Below are 16747 nucleotides of genomic sequence, written 5' to 3' on the forward strand. Positions count from 1 at the left end.
TGGAGTGATTCTGATGCTATATACTCTTATTCCTAGTTCGATTTTTTGTTTTTGTCAAGCAATTAATACATGTTTAATAAATATATGTTCTGGCCTGTTATGTATATAGACCTATGTATGAGTGTGTGTGTGTGTGTGTGTGTACATATATATATATATATATGGTTTATGTATTTCTTTGAATTGCATATTTTTACTGCGGTTGGTTTGATGTGAAAGGTATATGTGTGATCGTTATTTTCAATGTTTTATATGAATCAAATTATGAATATGTATTATATTATGAACTTTTTGTATGTGGTCGAGTGTAAGAAAAGGCATGAGCCTTAATGTCCGCCACAAAAAATAAGAGGCAAATAAATAAATAAATAAACGGGACTGCAACTACATTTAAAGTGCGACCAGAACCACTTTGTGCCTCAATTGGGTATCATACCCGGAACCGTTCCACTTCAAGGCGACGACCTCATCATTGGGTCATCGAGGAGAGGAGGCCCAATTCCTTTTTGAGATTCCGTTTATTCTTGTTGTAGCTTCAAGGATCGTTTTTATTTATTCAGAAATCATCATGGCGAAGGGGAGATCGATCCAGTCCGTCAACCCCCTTCGTAAATTGGCTTCGTTCATTTCAAGTTACAAAGAGCAGAAAGCTTGTTATTTTTTATTTGAAAATAACTTAAATATAATTCAGTTAGTTTAGTATTCGAACAGAATAATCTAAGTGAAAATTGAACTAGAGCGAAAAAATGAAGTATGAAATGCAGGAACCAGTTTGTTTTCATATGAATAAATCAAATTGTTTCACAGCCGTCAGAATTGCAAAAACTAGAGGTTTATGCGAGAGGTCACATAACATAAACGTTACGTTTGAAAACCTTTTTAACAAGATGTAAGCGTTGAAAACAGAAGATAATAACTATACATTTCAGTACATTGTATTCATCTGGTGGATCGAGTAAAAGTCTCTGCACACGGATATAATAATAATAATAATAAGAAGAAGAAGAAATTTGGAATAAAAGTGAATATTTTTATTAATTTACATATTGCATAATAAACCATGAGAATAATTACTGTCATTATTATTATTTCTACTATTGTAGTTTTATCAGGCCTGACCCCTCCTCCCTTTCAAAAATTTCTGCCCAGGCGAATCATCAATAATGAAAGAAATCAACAAGAATAGATCCAAAAGGCAAGATTGAGTATTGGAGGACCGAAATACATACTCGGAGGCAAATATTTTGGGTGGAGGGAGGGGCTGTATGCATGTAAAGTGCCTTACGAATTAAATTCCGAACTATCTTGTACTCGCCAACCTCCATGGCGGAGTGGTTAGCACACCGTGCTACGACGCCAAGGGTTCTGGGTTCGAGTCCCAGCCGGGAGTTAGTGTTCCTTTGTAGATTGTCCGTCATTTTCATCCGATCATCGTTCATTCTCAACGTAGCGACACTAAATAGGAGAATTGCAAAATGTCTCTTTTCGTGAGCTCACAGGAAGTACACGCGGAATTGGAATGGTTCACGGATGAAATGTAGGTAAAAGCGACTGGATGCCAACGTGGCAACACTGCACATACAACCACCTGTCTTTGCTTTTGATGCTTTCAAGCTCGAGGTGACTCATCGCTGACGTATTTTAGCCTTTTGTGCGCTGGCCTTTCCCTCCCCGTGTCGACCCCCCCCCCTCTCCACTTCCAAGTACCTGTATAAACAATCGAAAGCTCCTTCCGTCTCGACGTGCAGCCAGCGTCCCAAATATAATAAAAGCTCCCTTTCAATGGCGAATTGTTTGTCGCAATTAAAATGGAAAACTTAACAATGCGCCCGCAGTAACTTCTTGCAGTAGAAGAGAAGATATATTCAGACCTTTGCTGCTGTTTTCAGGCGTCATTTCCAACAGGTGAAGGACGTTTTGCCGCTAAAAAGCGTGATTTGGTATATTTTACTACGCTTTTCTGCCACTTTTCATTAGATTAGATTTATTTTCTTTTTGTGCGAGCCATAGGCTGTACGCACTACATATTTTCGATTTTTCTACACTATTTTGTTACATTTAGTCTTCGTTTAAGCTGTCTCTTACTTTGTTCCCTATATACACATTCTTCCCCTCCCTCGACAGTTCTTCTTCCAGTCTTTCTCCTCACTTCTCTTTTCCTGCACTCTCACCAAAACACGCATACAAGTTGCTTTACACACACTTACACTATACAGATGGCTCGTCTGGAGCATGATCACTCATTTCGCTGCCTTCTCTAATAGCTTTCCCCCGCCGTTCTCTTACTTCTCCCAGGTATTTCCCCACTTGCTGCGCCGCTTCCTTTATCTTTATTCTGTCGTCTACCACTTCTATCATCTCCCTGCCTGTCATTTGGCTAATTGCGAAGATGAGTGATGATATGATGAAGTTGACGACACTCACAAACAACACCTATGCCCAACCGCGACTCCAACCTGGGACCCCTGGCATCGTAGCGCACTGTGCTAACCACTCCTCCACTAAAAATCGAGCAAGCAGACAATTTGCCACCAAAATGTACTGTATTTAAAGCCGTGATTCGAATAGAAAATAAATGAATACACAGAAAGGTCATTTATTCATTTATCACCCCATATACAGGCGTATTTGAAGGGTTTAATAAGTTACAAAACAGTACAATAGAATTAACTATAAATATATACGTGTATATATATATATATATATATATATATATATATATATATACACACACACACACACACACACATACATGTATATATAATTTACAATCTAAATATTCACTTACGTTCTCATATTCCTGATTTATTTAGTACTTTTCCAATTTGTTTTTGAAACTTGTCATGCCCGTTGCTGCCTTTATGTCATTTGGAAGATGGTTGAATATTTCAATGGCTCAAATCAGTGCGCGAAGTCACGTCCGCCGCCATATTTCCGGCAAACAGATCAGATCCTGCGTTGAAAACATCCTGGGCAAGCATTGTGCGGATGGTATTTCCCAAAGTCATTCCAGGTATGATCATCGTGATCATATGAGGAATATGTGCGTCTGAAATATAGCAAATTTTCCCGCTGTACTTGTTGGCCGGACTTCACCCATATTCAACTGTTCCTTTCCTTCCCGAAGTACACTGCGTGATGACGTCACGTTGAATATCATCCATTGCCATCTCTTCTGGTCCTTCTAGAATTAGCGTAAATCTGAAATGTGGCTTTAAGAGGGATTTATTTCGAGTGGTTTGTGTGCGTTCTATTGAGCTTTTGTGGTAATACTTTTTTCGCATAATATGTCGTGTCGTCGTAATGTACTTGGGCGGGCTGCTCATAAGTCTAGCATTCCGTAGATAAAGAATAAATAGGCCAATGGTTTTTGGGCATTTTTATTCAGTACAATCACTGAGAAGATCAACACACTTCTGAGATCTGTGCTGCAGCTTGTGTAATCCTCTTTTTTTAGGGGGGGGGGGGTTGACATCCGTCATCTACAGTTGCTTTGTCGTCAGAAACAATGCTAAAGCGGTTCCCCTTCGAATGGTTTTTCAAATTTAAAGGGATATGTGCTTATCAGAGAATGTCACTTTTTTTTAAATTTTTGGATGCGTCAGCACTTAAAGGTGATTTTGCACCCGTCACGTTATACGGGGTCCAGCCCCTTACCTTATCCAAAATATATACTATAAGACCACAATTGTGCCATTACTTCAATATTTTTAAATATGAATTTAAAACTTTAGGTGCGTCAACAGTTAGGCTATTTTGCACCCGACGCATTATACGGGGTCCAACCCCATACCATAACTAAAATTTCATAATTGCAGTGTCGTGTTACTAAAGCATTAAAATATTCTGACTTTCGTTAAAAGCTGAGGCTGTAAACGGGCACTCAGCACACACAAGGACAAAGAAACAGGAAAACACACACAAAATTATACTGGCCATAGTGCCAGTCGGCAGAGCCTCGTTCGTCTGCAAAATGCAGTCCAGGGTGTACTACGTGGAAGTGAGGTTGACTTTTGGACGCCTACGTGGAAGGTCACCACTTACACCCCAGAGGATGTCACTTGATAAGGTGAATAAGCAGGGTAACCCATGATGTCGAACCTCGATCCCGGCGATTTGACTGCAGTTTCTGTTTCACCTGATCCAGAAGTGATGTAAATAATAATATTCGCCCTTTATACTTGCACTCTTCTAGAGGCATGGACGTCCGCAGGATTTTTTCCAGGGAGGGGCAAGGAAGGCATTTTTTCCAGGGGGGCAAGCAAGGTACATTTTCCACAATTATAGTGTTGTTCCCTCAAAAAAAAATTGCTTAATTTTGAATTTATCATATTCATGCAATAATTAACACGTATTATTGTGGCTGAAATGAAATTATATGTGACAAATATATAATTTTTGGTTGACTTTCATTTTCCAGGGGGGGCACGGCCCTCCTTGCTCCCCCCTTCCGGACGCCCATGTACTAGAGGTAGTTTCTAACAACCCAGAACACCGCTACTCTTGAACCTTGAACTTTTTGAAGCCTTCACTCACGTGGCTGTTCTTTTGATCATGTTGGGTCGACAGGTACTAATAGAGCTAAGACATTTTTGAATCTCGCTGAAAACGTCACACAACTGCAGTGATTTATCCACACACCCGCCGAAAGTTTTTCTCAACACTCCCCACCTCCCCCCCTCAATTTTTTTGAAAAAGGTCTTATTTATGGTCATTTTGGCTCTAAATTTACCCTATACTGCTACCAAACAGATAAAGTCCTCGCGCTTAAGAAAATAGTATGCACCTAAAGAATTCTCACAAATTAATTACTGTTATCAAAATATTCCGTACAAACGTGTTAAATCTCCAATATGATACTTTTCAGTGTCATGATTATTTACACTATTCTCGCCTCCCTGATGGCGCAGTGGTTGCGTCGTCGCCTTGTAATCAAGGGGTCCCGGGTTCGATACTCGGAGGAGGCACATAGGTTTGGATCCCAGTTTAAACTGTAGGTCCAGTCCCGATTAGCCATTCTGTGTATAAAGTGGACTTAAAGCAACAATTCAATTTAATTTACACTATCCGCGGTCACAGCGTTATTAGCAACGTAAGGGAGGATAAGGGCTTATAACCAGGATTAGGATCAAAAGCACTAAAATCTCTAAGCATTGGCGTGGAAAAAACACCGAGAGATACAAAATGGCCTCTAAAATTGATAAACATACGATTAGGCAATCAAGAATCAGTAATAGGCACGTATGGCTCAAATAGGCAAAAACAGCCACTATGAAATTCATGCATTCCTCTCAGAAATGGCCTGAAGTTGTTCTTAAACGTAAAAGCTTACGTTTTCTGGCTAAGGAACAACAAATAGCATTTTAGGGCAAATCCTCAACCTGACAAATATGATTGCATGAAATTATAAAACAAATCTCCGAGTGGTTATGTGCAAAATAACACCATAGATCTAACACAGAGGAAATGCACTATTTCTGATTCCATTAAATTCGTTCTTATAATGGAGAAATGGTAAGGTGTAGAGGTGCAGTCGTCAACATTTTCTTGGTGATGCCGTAGCCAGGCGATGAGATTTCTAGCGAGAGACGAGAGGCAGGAGCCGTTCGAAAAATCGATAGGCAGGAAGAAAGGGTAAGAGAATAATGGATATCTTTGTGAGCCTCTTGCTACGGCCTTCGCCTAATTGCTTCCAGGCGACGTCGGTGTTCGAGGTGCACAGTGGGGCAGCGTCGCGATGATCCCGATAAGGAACAAACTGAGTAATGCGATTAATGTGTAAGAGTCAAGGCCCAAATTAGAATTCGGATGTTACTATACTTTTCTTAATGTAATTGTTACATTTCCCCTCAGATCTGGTATTTATTTCATGGAAGTTGGGTTCGTACTTGAAGCGAAGATCACGAGAATGATCTCTCAGTTCAGTCTCAAAGTCTTGGACTGGAAGCGAAAATGTTTCGAATTACACTTCAACTGCAGCGCCTAATGCGATCGGATAAAACTAAGAACACGGTGAAACTTTTAAGCGAAAAATGCAGGCTCGACCAGGACTCGAACCCGGGTCTCTGGCATACCGTGTCTTTGCTCTAACCACCGAGCTACCGAGCCGGCCTGCCTCGCCTGATTTTTCGCTGTCGCTGTTTTACCTCCGTGGAATCGTCTCTGCCAGTGCTACCGCAACGGGATGTGCTGTTTTTGAAACATTCGACGTTGCCTGGTTCCTCCCAGCGTAGGATTTCGAGAACTACATGGGGCTCCCCGATGGCGCAGTGGTAGCGTCGTCACCTTGTAATCAAGGATACCCGGTGGAGGCACATAGTGATTCGGATCGCACTTTAAAACTGTAGGTCCAGTCCCGATTAGCCTTATTGTGTATAAAGTGGACTTAAAACACCAAGTCAATCGATCGAACTAATGGGTGACGTCTGACAAGATCGTACTTCACGCCTATTTCGTTTTACCTTTCGGTAAACTGGTTTGTGCACTCTAAAATATGCAACCGAGTTGTCACCAAAAGTGATGGCAACAGGGCACTCCTTTTGGTGTTACTGCGAAAATGGCGTTGTTTAGCACCATCTTTGGTGTTCGTTGCATTTGACTATCAAACTGTACCAAGTATGGAGACCTTTAACTCTAGACTAGGTGCCGTGGCACTCGGTTACATAGTTTCTTTTAGAGTGACGTAACTATCACGTGTTCCTGTTTCACCCAATGAATCATGAGAGGATAAGGTGATGTGTTGTATGACCTACCTGGCCGCCGGGAATTCTAGTTTCGTTTAATTTGGTTGAAGGGGTAATATTTTCAAATGAGGAAAATTTTGGTCAGAATAACAGGGCAATGAATCAACCCAATGTCAGGCTGGTGCAATGAAATTGTGTCCAATCCTGAAGACGCTACATGCAAGAATGAAGGGGCTTATCCAGAATTTTCCATCTCGAGTGGGGGTAAGTATTTAGGAGCCAAGATGACCATAAATTGGGAATTTGTGAAAAAATTTAGGTGTTTAGGAGAGGTGTTAGGAGGGTGTTGAGGGTGTGGCAATAAATCACTGGATACGCTCAAGTTCTTAAGATTCAACAGATGCCTGACTGCTGCTTTTAACGTTCATTAGATGCTCTTCAATTTATACTTTGCTTCAGCACTTACTCGTAACAGTGATTGTTTTCATTGCAGCAGTTGCAACATCACAGATATCAGTACTTAGAACCTTGACTATATTAAGGGGGAAATTTGCATTGGCAAAGATATGAAAGCAATAAAGAGTTTACAAATGTTCTAAACAGTTTGTAATTTAATTGTGAGAGTATTGTGACCTTGGTGTATTACTGCATTCTTGCACAATTAAATAGAACGGAAGTATTCTGCAGTCCTAATCTCACACAAACAGCACTTTGACCGTAAGATTTGTTACACTTATCAGATGATAACATTGAGAATGATAAATCATATTACTCAGAAAATATTACGTATTTCGCTTCTGGGTTGAAAGAACCGGGACAATTAAGTATCTCGAGGATATCTCTCGGTTCACCCTAAAGGGTTGCAAATGCGATCAGAATAAATTTTGGGAATAAGACTACTGGTTGCGGCACGAAGGTAGAATATGGTACCTAATTTTCGGGTGTGAACCACATCTAGCAAACAATCCATATATTGAAATGGCTTCGAAGATATATCGGAAGAACACATTTACACAGTTATGCTTTAAATTTCTCTCCTTCAGCTGGTATTAGCAGTTTTGTAGTTTTGGTGCATCATTTGGTAATAAACTTCTGAAACAGATTTCGTCGTTTTCTATGACTCCACTCCACAGTAACGCCATTATTTAATATTTCCCTTTCTGTAGTTGCTTTCCATTGGTTGGAGGCCTAGTCGAGCCTACATTTTTTTTATTAAACTTTAGTTGATGTTATTTTCGTGTAATAAATTATTCGTTTCTTGCAGTTGCCGTCAGAGATTGAGCTTTTGCCGCTACGGTGAATAGCACTAAACTGGAAAATACATTGTGCGACAAGTATATGCGCGTGTTTTTAATTTTATATGTAAGAGTCAGGGGCATATATTGACTTTGGATGTTGATAAAAAGACGACAGAAATTCGTAAATGATTGTCAGTGAAGTGGAACGGTGTAACCCACAAGTATCCCGCGCTGTTCGTAACCGTAAGTATTCGACTGACCTAATGACAGGCCGGCCGACCAAGGCAGAATGAGATTTGGCAACGCGGCTGAAAAAATAAGAACGGCCCACACATTCCTTTGTCAGCGGAAAGGTCGTTTACTGAAGGAAGTAGAAAGGAAGGGAATTTTCGTTTGCCCATTTTTTTTTTTCGGGCACACACTCAAGTTCGGCTGTGGCACCTGCCGAAAATTCGAGTTGCCAGAACCTTTCAGTAAAACACAAGGGAAGATGTGTTTTAACGATAGCCGTGTCCTACAGACAAGCTAGAGTCGATGCTCGACAATGTATGCTGAAATTTGATTTTGATTAAGCCCCCCTACCTGCTCTCTCCTGATAGGGTACCTTGTATCAAGAGATTCGGATCCCACCTTTAAACTGTTGGTCCAGTCCCGATTAGCCTAACAACATGGATTTTTATTGTATATAATTGTTCATTCCCTAAAGTCTTTGTTATTTACAGAGCTAGTCCTAGTCGTAGGCGTCGCCAAAAATGTCTGTAGCGTTTGTTAGGCCATTGATTAAACTTGAATATTAGAATTAATAACCAATTATTTTTATTATGTTTATGACTATTATTACACAACAATAACTATTATAAAAAATATAACACTTATTTCAGTTTATTATTATATCCTTGGGGGAGGCTTTTGTACTCGATAATACATTTTCCGTTGCGTACATCAGAACTATTTTGATCCAGCTCTTTTATTGAATTAAAATGTATTCACGGATCTTCCTTTCTCCTGTCTTTCGTGCACGTTCTTTCCCCTACCCTCTTCCGTCTACATACTATTTCTTTCTCTCCCTCATTCTGCCTTTCGTAGTTACTTTCTCTCGTCTTGCGCACTATATCTTTCTCTCTTCCTCCCGCCTTTCGTGCTTGTTTCTCTCCTCTCTCTCGATCCAATTTCCTATTTTCTTTCTCTTTCAGCCTACTTTCTTGTCCCTTGTCTCGCTTTCTCAATACATACAGCACCCACGAGAGAGACACGTAAAGTTAGCATTACACATTAACATATCTGAGAGTGAGACATTAACATGCCAGAAATATAAATGCGACATTGTGCGCTCTGGGACGCGTGAACATGACCGCACAGGGTTTTCGATTCAAAACACAACTTTTAAAAATTATGACCCCCCCAACCTTGAGAAAAAAGTCTGCTTCGCCCATGATTCTGACATACCCCTTTAGCTGCACGGAGGGTTCGCATTGCTCGGACCTTTCTCATTAATCATTACCGAAAGAGAAGCAATTCTGGGGGAACTTGCACCATTATGCATCTGCCGTGAAGTTTTATTCCATCTTGTTATTACCAGTTTCCACCAGCTTTGGGTTTACGCTCGCTCCGTCGATTGCCCTCCGTGTGTTTGGCAACACCCGTTGCGTGGGAGTCCTTTTCGTGCCGTCCGCTGGGCGTGCCCGCGTCCTGGAAATCATGTTTTCAGTTTTTGAAGTCCGTATGCGAGCGCGAGCGGTCCGCCATTGGTCGAGGCCCGGTGGGCCGGGCTCCGACGCGACTTGCACCGCGTCGAGGTTGGCCGCCGCTCCCGTGTCCCGCCCATCCAACGATGCAAATCCCGGCTCCGGATGGGCGGAGCTTGTGCCTCTCCGAACTTGCCGCCGGTGTGCTCTCGCGAATGTCCGCTACAGTGTTGCAACGGCGGGAAATCAAGGTATTTTCTGCCGATGCGATTGAATGCGCGTTTTATTTATTTATTTTTCAAAATAAAAAGTCAGTTGTACCCGGCAATGAAGCAAATTAGCAATGTAATGATTTAAAAGGCGGTAGTTAAGTTGATTATTGCATTACAATTTCGGTTAACATTTTATAGGCGTAAGGGTACGTGTGAAATGTACGAATATTTTGTTCTTACTATACATTGCACAGCCATAATTTGTAGTTTTGTCTCTTTTAACAAATAGCTAGGGATAGAAGCAATATTTCGTTGTTTGAGTAATCACGCAAGAAAATGCATTTCCTACGGAAAGGCTGCTTATGCTATATTTCCCACAAAATTTCCCATTTCTTAAAAAAATCCCCTGGAGTTACACAACATTTATTGAGGAGTTACAGAACATTTATTGAAACATTGCATATGTTCAAAAATAGGATGGAATGTAAACAGCTTAAGTAAGCGGCATGTATAGTCTCAATACTAATTCACAGTTCTGGATATAAATCGTAACGCCAAATTATAGCTGTGCAATTACTTAATCGCAGTGGCGTGACTGAGCTGGAGTTGATGTGATCATAATCCACCCTTTGGCGCAGCATACCTAAATGGCTCTTATCGTCAAATACACTGAAATATGGCAGTATAGGACTGACTGCTATAGAACGCAGCTCCCCTTACAGACATATGCTTGTGCTCTCCCCTTATGAAAATTACGGGCACGCCACCTACACGTTACCATATACTGGCGAGACGAAAACTGATCAGTTCATAAAGGGATGACAGCTGACTTCCTCCCCCTTTTTTCGCTCTGCAGAACATAACCAAGTAACTTCAGGCAATCTCCCATGTTGTCTTGGGCTGGTTGCTGGAACCGTTGAGGATCTGTTTGTTGCATTGTGGGTATTTTATATCGCTTGCTACTGATCTAAGAACGAATAAGGTGATGAATGTGTAGGGAGTATACTCAAAGGAATATCCATCCCTTACAATGCATTACAGGTTGTTACAGTCAGTGGCGTGCCTAGAATTTTCGAAAGGGGGGTAAGTATACTTTTTAGTACAGCCCTCACTGTGACATTCTTCTCTGCCCTTGACGTTTTTTAAGGAATACTGGGCCAATGAGGGTCATGCCTCCTAAACCCCCCTTGGGCACGCCACTTTGGTTACGCTACTCACGGAGCTCGTCCAAATACTGTGCGTGAGAAATACGTATTCAAATTCAGAGACAGATAAGTAGTAGATAGAAAAAATAGAGGGAAAGAAAAATTAGAAAAGTGGAGATGGGGAAACGGATTGGAAGAGAGAATGTGGGAAACAGAGGGAGGAGAAAGAAGAAAGAAGAGAGAAATAAACGTAGAAAGTAAGACATAGGGAACGATAAGAAGGAGTAAAGAGAGAAGAAAATTTAGTAGCCCATCCATTATCCGCCCATGAACCCATCCCCGAACGAACATCATTGCATGGAGGCAGGCTTGGCTGATCGTCACTTTGCCGTAAAATTTATTAAATCTGACATCTACGTACTAAGTCGCGAATAGTACGTTATATCAATAGAAATATGTGTTGGAGGAGTTGATATTGAATTATAGAAAGTCCTCCTCTTCTCGAATATCATTTTATTCGCGTTGACCACGTTCTGGTCGTAAGCTGTACATCTAATTTCTCCCATCTTCGTGATCGACTCACGATCTCGCTACCGAAGGTTTCGAGTCCCGGACTGGACATAGATATTTATTTTTGAGTGTCCTTTTTCATTTTACTGCATGGCACACATCAATCTTCAAAAAAGTTGCAAAATGCGACGCAAAATAACGAATTTACTTATGTAGATAGGGCGTTATTCTGGGATGAAAATACACAAATATATCTTCTCGAATTTTCCGATTCCACTTATTGCACAATACTGTTATTAAATCTTTGTACGTGCATTGTACACAGGTATATAGTCCTGCCCCCCCCCCCCCCCTCCAATACAGGCACACAAAACAATTTCTCAGATTATTGGAAGACTTTCACAGTGTTTCCGCCTTCTTGTTTACCAGATCAGAATTTCCCTCCACCCTTCCGAAAATTCCCTCGACCTTACCACCACCGTTCGCCAGGCTCAACCAGCAAGCTTCGGTGGGGCGGGCTTGTGACGTACACGCGTACACGCACGGCACTCGGGGGCCCAACGAAGAGCAGCGCCAACATGGCGGCGGGTTCGTTTCGGCGGCAGAAGGTGGTGGATCGTAGGAACGTTCGGTTCGCTGGGAAGAAGCACGTCGCACCGCAGCTCTGGTGAGATTTTCCCGCGCATTTTACGAGTGTTTCCGAAAATGCCCGAAACTGTTCGGTTGTAACGAGCGATCTTCGGAGCGCAGCGCAGGGGAAGGGAGGGGTGGCGATGGTCTGTTGTCTCGTGGTGGAAGGGGGAGCTGAAGTCATATCCGTGTCTGGGGTATTCTGATGCGACATAAACACGTGACTTCTTATGAAGAAGAAAAAAAATGTTTTCTTGGAGGGAGTGAGTTGTGGTGGGTGGGGAGAGTACGTTCCTCAAAGTTAGCAAGTTGATCTTAAATGCATGCCTAAAAATACTTATTATACATATGTGATTCCCGCCGTGCCATATATTTTGTGTTAAATATTTTAGTGCTCATAGTGATGTATCGAAACAAAATAATTTAAAGGTTGAAATGTGCAAAGTGAAGAGAAATTATCAGCAGTCGAATTAGTGTTATCAGATGTTAGTGTCATTAGTGATTTGTAACAATTCTTCGTAACTGTTTTCCAAAATTGGCGTCAGTGTTGTAATCTTTAGTTGTGATCACTCTCGAAAAAAATACGGCCTCCCCGATTGTAAAGTGGCTAAGAGGATCGCCTTGTAATCAAATTGTCCCGAGTTCGATCTTCGATGGAGTCACGCAGTGGGTCCAGATACAACTTTCAACTGTAGGTTGAGTCTCGCTTAGCCTATCAGCATGAAATGGACTTTAGATAAGCTTTTGTCAAAATAATCAGAGCATTTAGACTTCATTCAGTTCGAAAAAGTAATTGTTTATATAATGGAAATGGACATGACAGTTATACTGACTGAGTGAATTTACGCTCGCAAACCCCTTTACGTGAAATTGTTTTTGCAATAAGCCGATGACGTAATCGGAAAGTTAATTTATTGTTAATGAGGAGGAGTGAATAGATGACGAGAAGAATAATACAAAGCTTTGACCCTAATGCAATCAGTGATAAATTTCGACTTCGATACATTTAACGTGATTGATTGGGTTTATATTAATTTGCTTGTGTGCCACTTTTGGCTAATCGCGAAGATGAGAATGAGGGGTGATGTGATGAAATAATGAAGGGACACTGACAGAGACAAAGAACAGCCATGACTAGGCCGGTATTCGAACCTGGGACTTCTGGCGTCGCGCTTCGCTAACCACTCCACCACGGAGGCCAGCCATACATTCAACGTTCAGGAATGCGAGGTTAAATAAATAGTGGAGTGGAGTATCTCAGATTCGCTATTGAAGACCGCTATTAAACAATGGGTACTATTTTCTAGCATTGCGATTCCAATTACTCTTACAAAATGAACAGAGAAATGCAGTTATGGCGATGCAGAGCAGCGCATGAACGCATTAAATTGTTGTTAAATAAATTTAAATAATTTTTAAAAGACCCATTCCTCTTTCTTTGCTTCTGCCCATTTTCGCCTCAATAATCAATTTTTTTCCCACTATTTTTCGTCGCTTTTTCTACGTCTTTGCTTAATCACGAAGACGAGAGTGAATAGTATTTTGTATTTTTTTCTTATTTAGCGTTGCCACATTTGGCCAATCGCGACGATGAGGATGTGTAATGATTAGCTGTAATTGATGAAGGAATACTCAAAGAACATCCATGCCCAGGCTGGGACTCGAACCCTGTAACCTCTGTGTCGAGATCGCAAGTCGACCACTTGTCGCATCACCGAGCCGGCGAATGATGAATAGATGGTGGGGCATAACACAACGATACGCCAATGCCTCACTTAGGCTTCGACCCTGAGAGTTCTGGCTTCGTAGTTCGTTACGATGACCACTTAGCCACGGAGGGCGGCAACACTTATTTTTGTATAAATTACATGCGATAACGTTAACGAATAGGTTGTCGCCATTGTATTCCAGTTGTGCCTTATAATTACATTCATAAGTCAATCTAAGTGCAGTATTGACAAAAAAATTACAATCAAGAAGTGACGAGAACTACAATGTTTTCCGTGGTTCGAAAATATTTCAGGCGTTGGGGACTCAAACAAGCACTGGTTTGGTTGTCTAAAAATTTAACATCTCTGAATATTTCAGTTGTTGAGATCCCAGGTTCGAGTCCTGGGTAAGGCATGGATGTATCATTGTATTCGTCCCGTCACCAATTTCATCATTGCACCATTGATCCTCATCTTCGCAATTAACCCAAGAGGCAGGAATGCGACTTAAAGTATCCAAAATTGAAATGTCATTGAAGTAGAAACTATTCTGTCGTCCATGGCAGCTCTTTAGCACATTTCGTGATCATACACCTTGAAAATTCCGTAACGTTGATGTGATCTGTGGCTGGAAATAAAATGAGGCCAAACGAATTCATTGACATTCGAAGTTTTAAAAATCGATGTTGAGATCTGCGAGGAATGTCGGGAGTTTTGTTCAGTGTAGACTGTTTCTATTTTTACCATTAATTGTTGCTTTTTCTGCCTTTCTCTTAGTTTAATAATAGTCATGCAATGTAATACACAAAGAATCTGAAATTACTCTAAGCAAGAATTAGAAATCAACGCCCTACAGTACCTTCGTAGAACATAAATAGGCCTACCTAACATTGCTTCGTACTTATTTCAATGCTTTTTTAAAATTATAGATCGTGCTCCCTGTAACAAATTAGCTCTTTTTACAATTCGATTTCCTGAAATATAATTAATGTATGTAGGCAGTTAATTATGATATTGATTTCATATCCTACAACTCACTTGGTTTAAAATATTGTTTCTATATGTTCATGCATAAAAATATCATGCACCAAAAGTGTGCTCACGATTACTGCTGCTACTACTTTAGCATATGTGATTATTTCTTTAGCGAATCTTTTTGTCATATTAAAAAGAATGTTGGTAAAACTTTATCGATTTCGAAGATCGTTGTGGGAATAAATTACCCTACAGCAGGAACCCTCGCATCCATCGCAGTGGCGAGCTTATACGCGTATACTTGAGCACCTATACCTCTACAAGATGCGAGACTACGTATGTGAATTCTCATACTGGTACAGTGCATTTTGTTATAAGTTCATGATTTACTAGTTTTTGATTCGAGTCTTGTCAAGCGGCGGGCGTTTCATCACACCCTCCTTCATCCATCTTTTCGTCGCGATCTAACGATGAGAGGTTGATAAAGTGTTAAATAACCGAAGAACGTCGTTGCTTTTCTTTACTCTAATGCAAATTACAAGTTTATTTATAGCAAAAGGTAATGGTCAGTTTATATGTCGTTGTCGTAGGTCTTTTGGCTTCGATTTCCCCGAAAACCTAGTGGTTATAGTTACCAGCTTATAGTGTAGACTACTCGTGTCCAATCCCGGTTGACATACAACCTACGTGGCTTTAAATATCTCTATACCTGATCCCAATTAGCCTTCTTACATAAAGTGAAATAAAATAACGATAGCTTAAAAGGATATGTAGGGATAATTTTTTTTGATCATGGTTAGAGATAACCATAAATAATGCTAAACACATTATAATTCAATAATAATTTAACAAGTGTCGTCTTCTGTATTTGTTACAGATGTGAGCGAGAATACAGAGGAAGAAAAGCAGCCTTCCTTGCTATCGGTTACTGCAGGGGACTGTGGCCGTTTTCCCACTACTGAAGCCTGTGGTGCCCCCTATGAGATGCGGAGGACACCACCGCAGAACAAAGGTAATGGCTGACTGTCATTATGTAGCGAGGTGGGTGCTGTAAACTTTCTGTTTCGTTTTTAATGTATGTGGTAGGTACGCATAAAATTATATGTATGATACATTTAAAGTACTACTGAACTTCTTGTGGCTGTGTTATATTTGAATTGCGTGTGTGATGAAGAAACTGTTTTTCGTGATTTGGACCAACACCCTCTCTTCGTGTATTGTGAAGTGTGGATGTGTTTCGATATTGCGTATTTCACGTTCTCTGCATATAAGTGTGAAAAAGTTATTAGAATGGTGATTATCTGCATGAATTTGTGTTTTTTTTGTTAATGTGTAACGCAATAATTTTAAAACATGCTAAAATACTAAAGCACGTGCATGTGCGTGAAAATGGAAGAAAGCAAACGCATTTCACAACCTATGGTGAAAATGGGAATTGTTTGCTTTTTGACAGTATGAGATTATTAATGCAGATTCATCCAAGTGTATTTGTATCTACAATTGCCCAAAAATTAACTTTGAACGTGCCGTGCAAGTGGCTGCAAAAGTAGTTTCTCTTCAGAGAAGAGATTACGTAGAAGATTTTGCAGTACGAGGAGTCCCGGGTTCGAATCCTGGCCTGGGCCTGGATATTTGTGTGTCCATTCATCAATTTCATCATGTCATCACTCATCCCCATCCTCGCAAATTAGCCAAAAGTGGTACAAAAAGCGAAGTAAAATAAAGCGAATCAAATCACAAAAAAATATTTTTTTACAGTAGCTACATTTTTCTAGGTTTAATATGGCGCTGCACATGGTTGCTTCGTAAATGGAACAACCAGCTATCGAGGAATCGGAAGTAAAACGTGGGGTCATTGAATGTTCCAACTAATCTGAAAGTGTAGGTGTCTATTATACTAAACCGTGGCATACACGTTTCCTACTGCATGGTTAAAAAATGAAATCTTCCACATCACGTG

General features: G+C 40.7%; 1 protein-coding gene across 2 annotated transcripts in view; it reads left to right on the plus strand.

Moving 5' to 3' along the window:
- Positions 1–16747, plus strand: part of LOC145987621 (uncharacterized) — a 321334-nt gene that overhangs the window by 285119 nt on the left and 19468 nt on the right. For both annotated transcript variants that reach the window (XM_083122025.1, XM_083122026.1), the window contains one exon: positions 15665–15799. In XM_083122025.1, coding sequence (XP_082978151.1) covers positions 15665–15799 — 135 coding nt within the window. The remainder of the gene's footprint in view (positions 1–15664; positions 15800–16747) is intronic.

The sequence above is a fragment of the Lepisma saccharinum genome, chromosome 5, assembly GCF_977018435.1.
Source record: "Lepisma saccharinum chromosome 5, izLepSacc3.1, whole genome shotgun sequence".
Lineage (NCBI taxonomy): Eukaryota > Metazoa > Arthropoda > Insecta > Zygentoma > Lepismatidae > Lepisma > Lepisma saccharinum.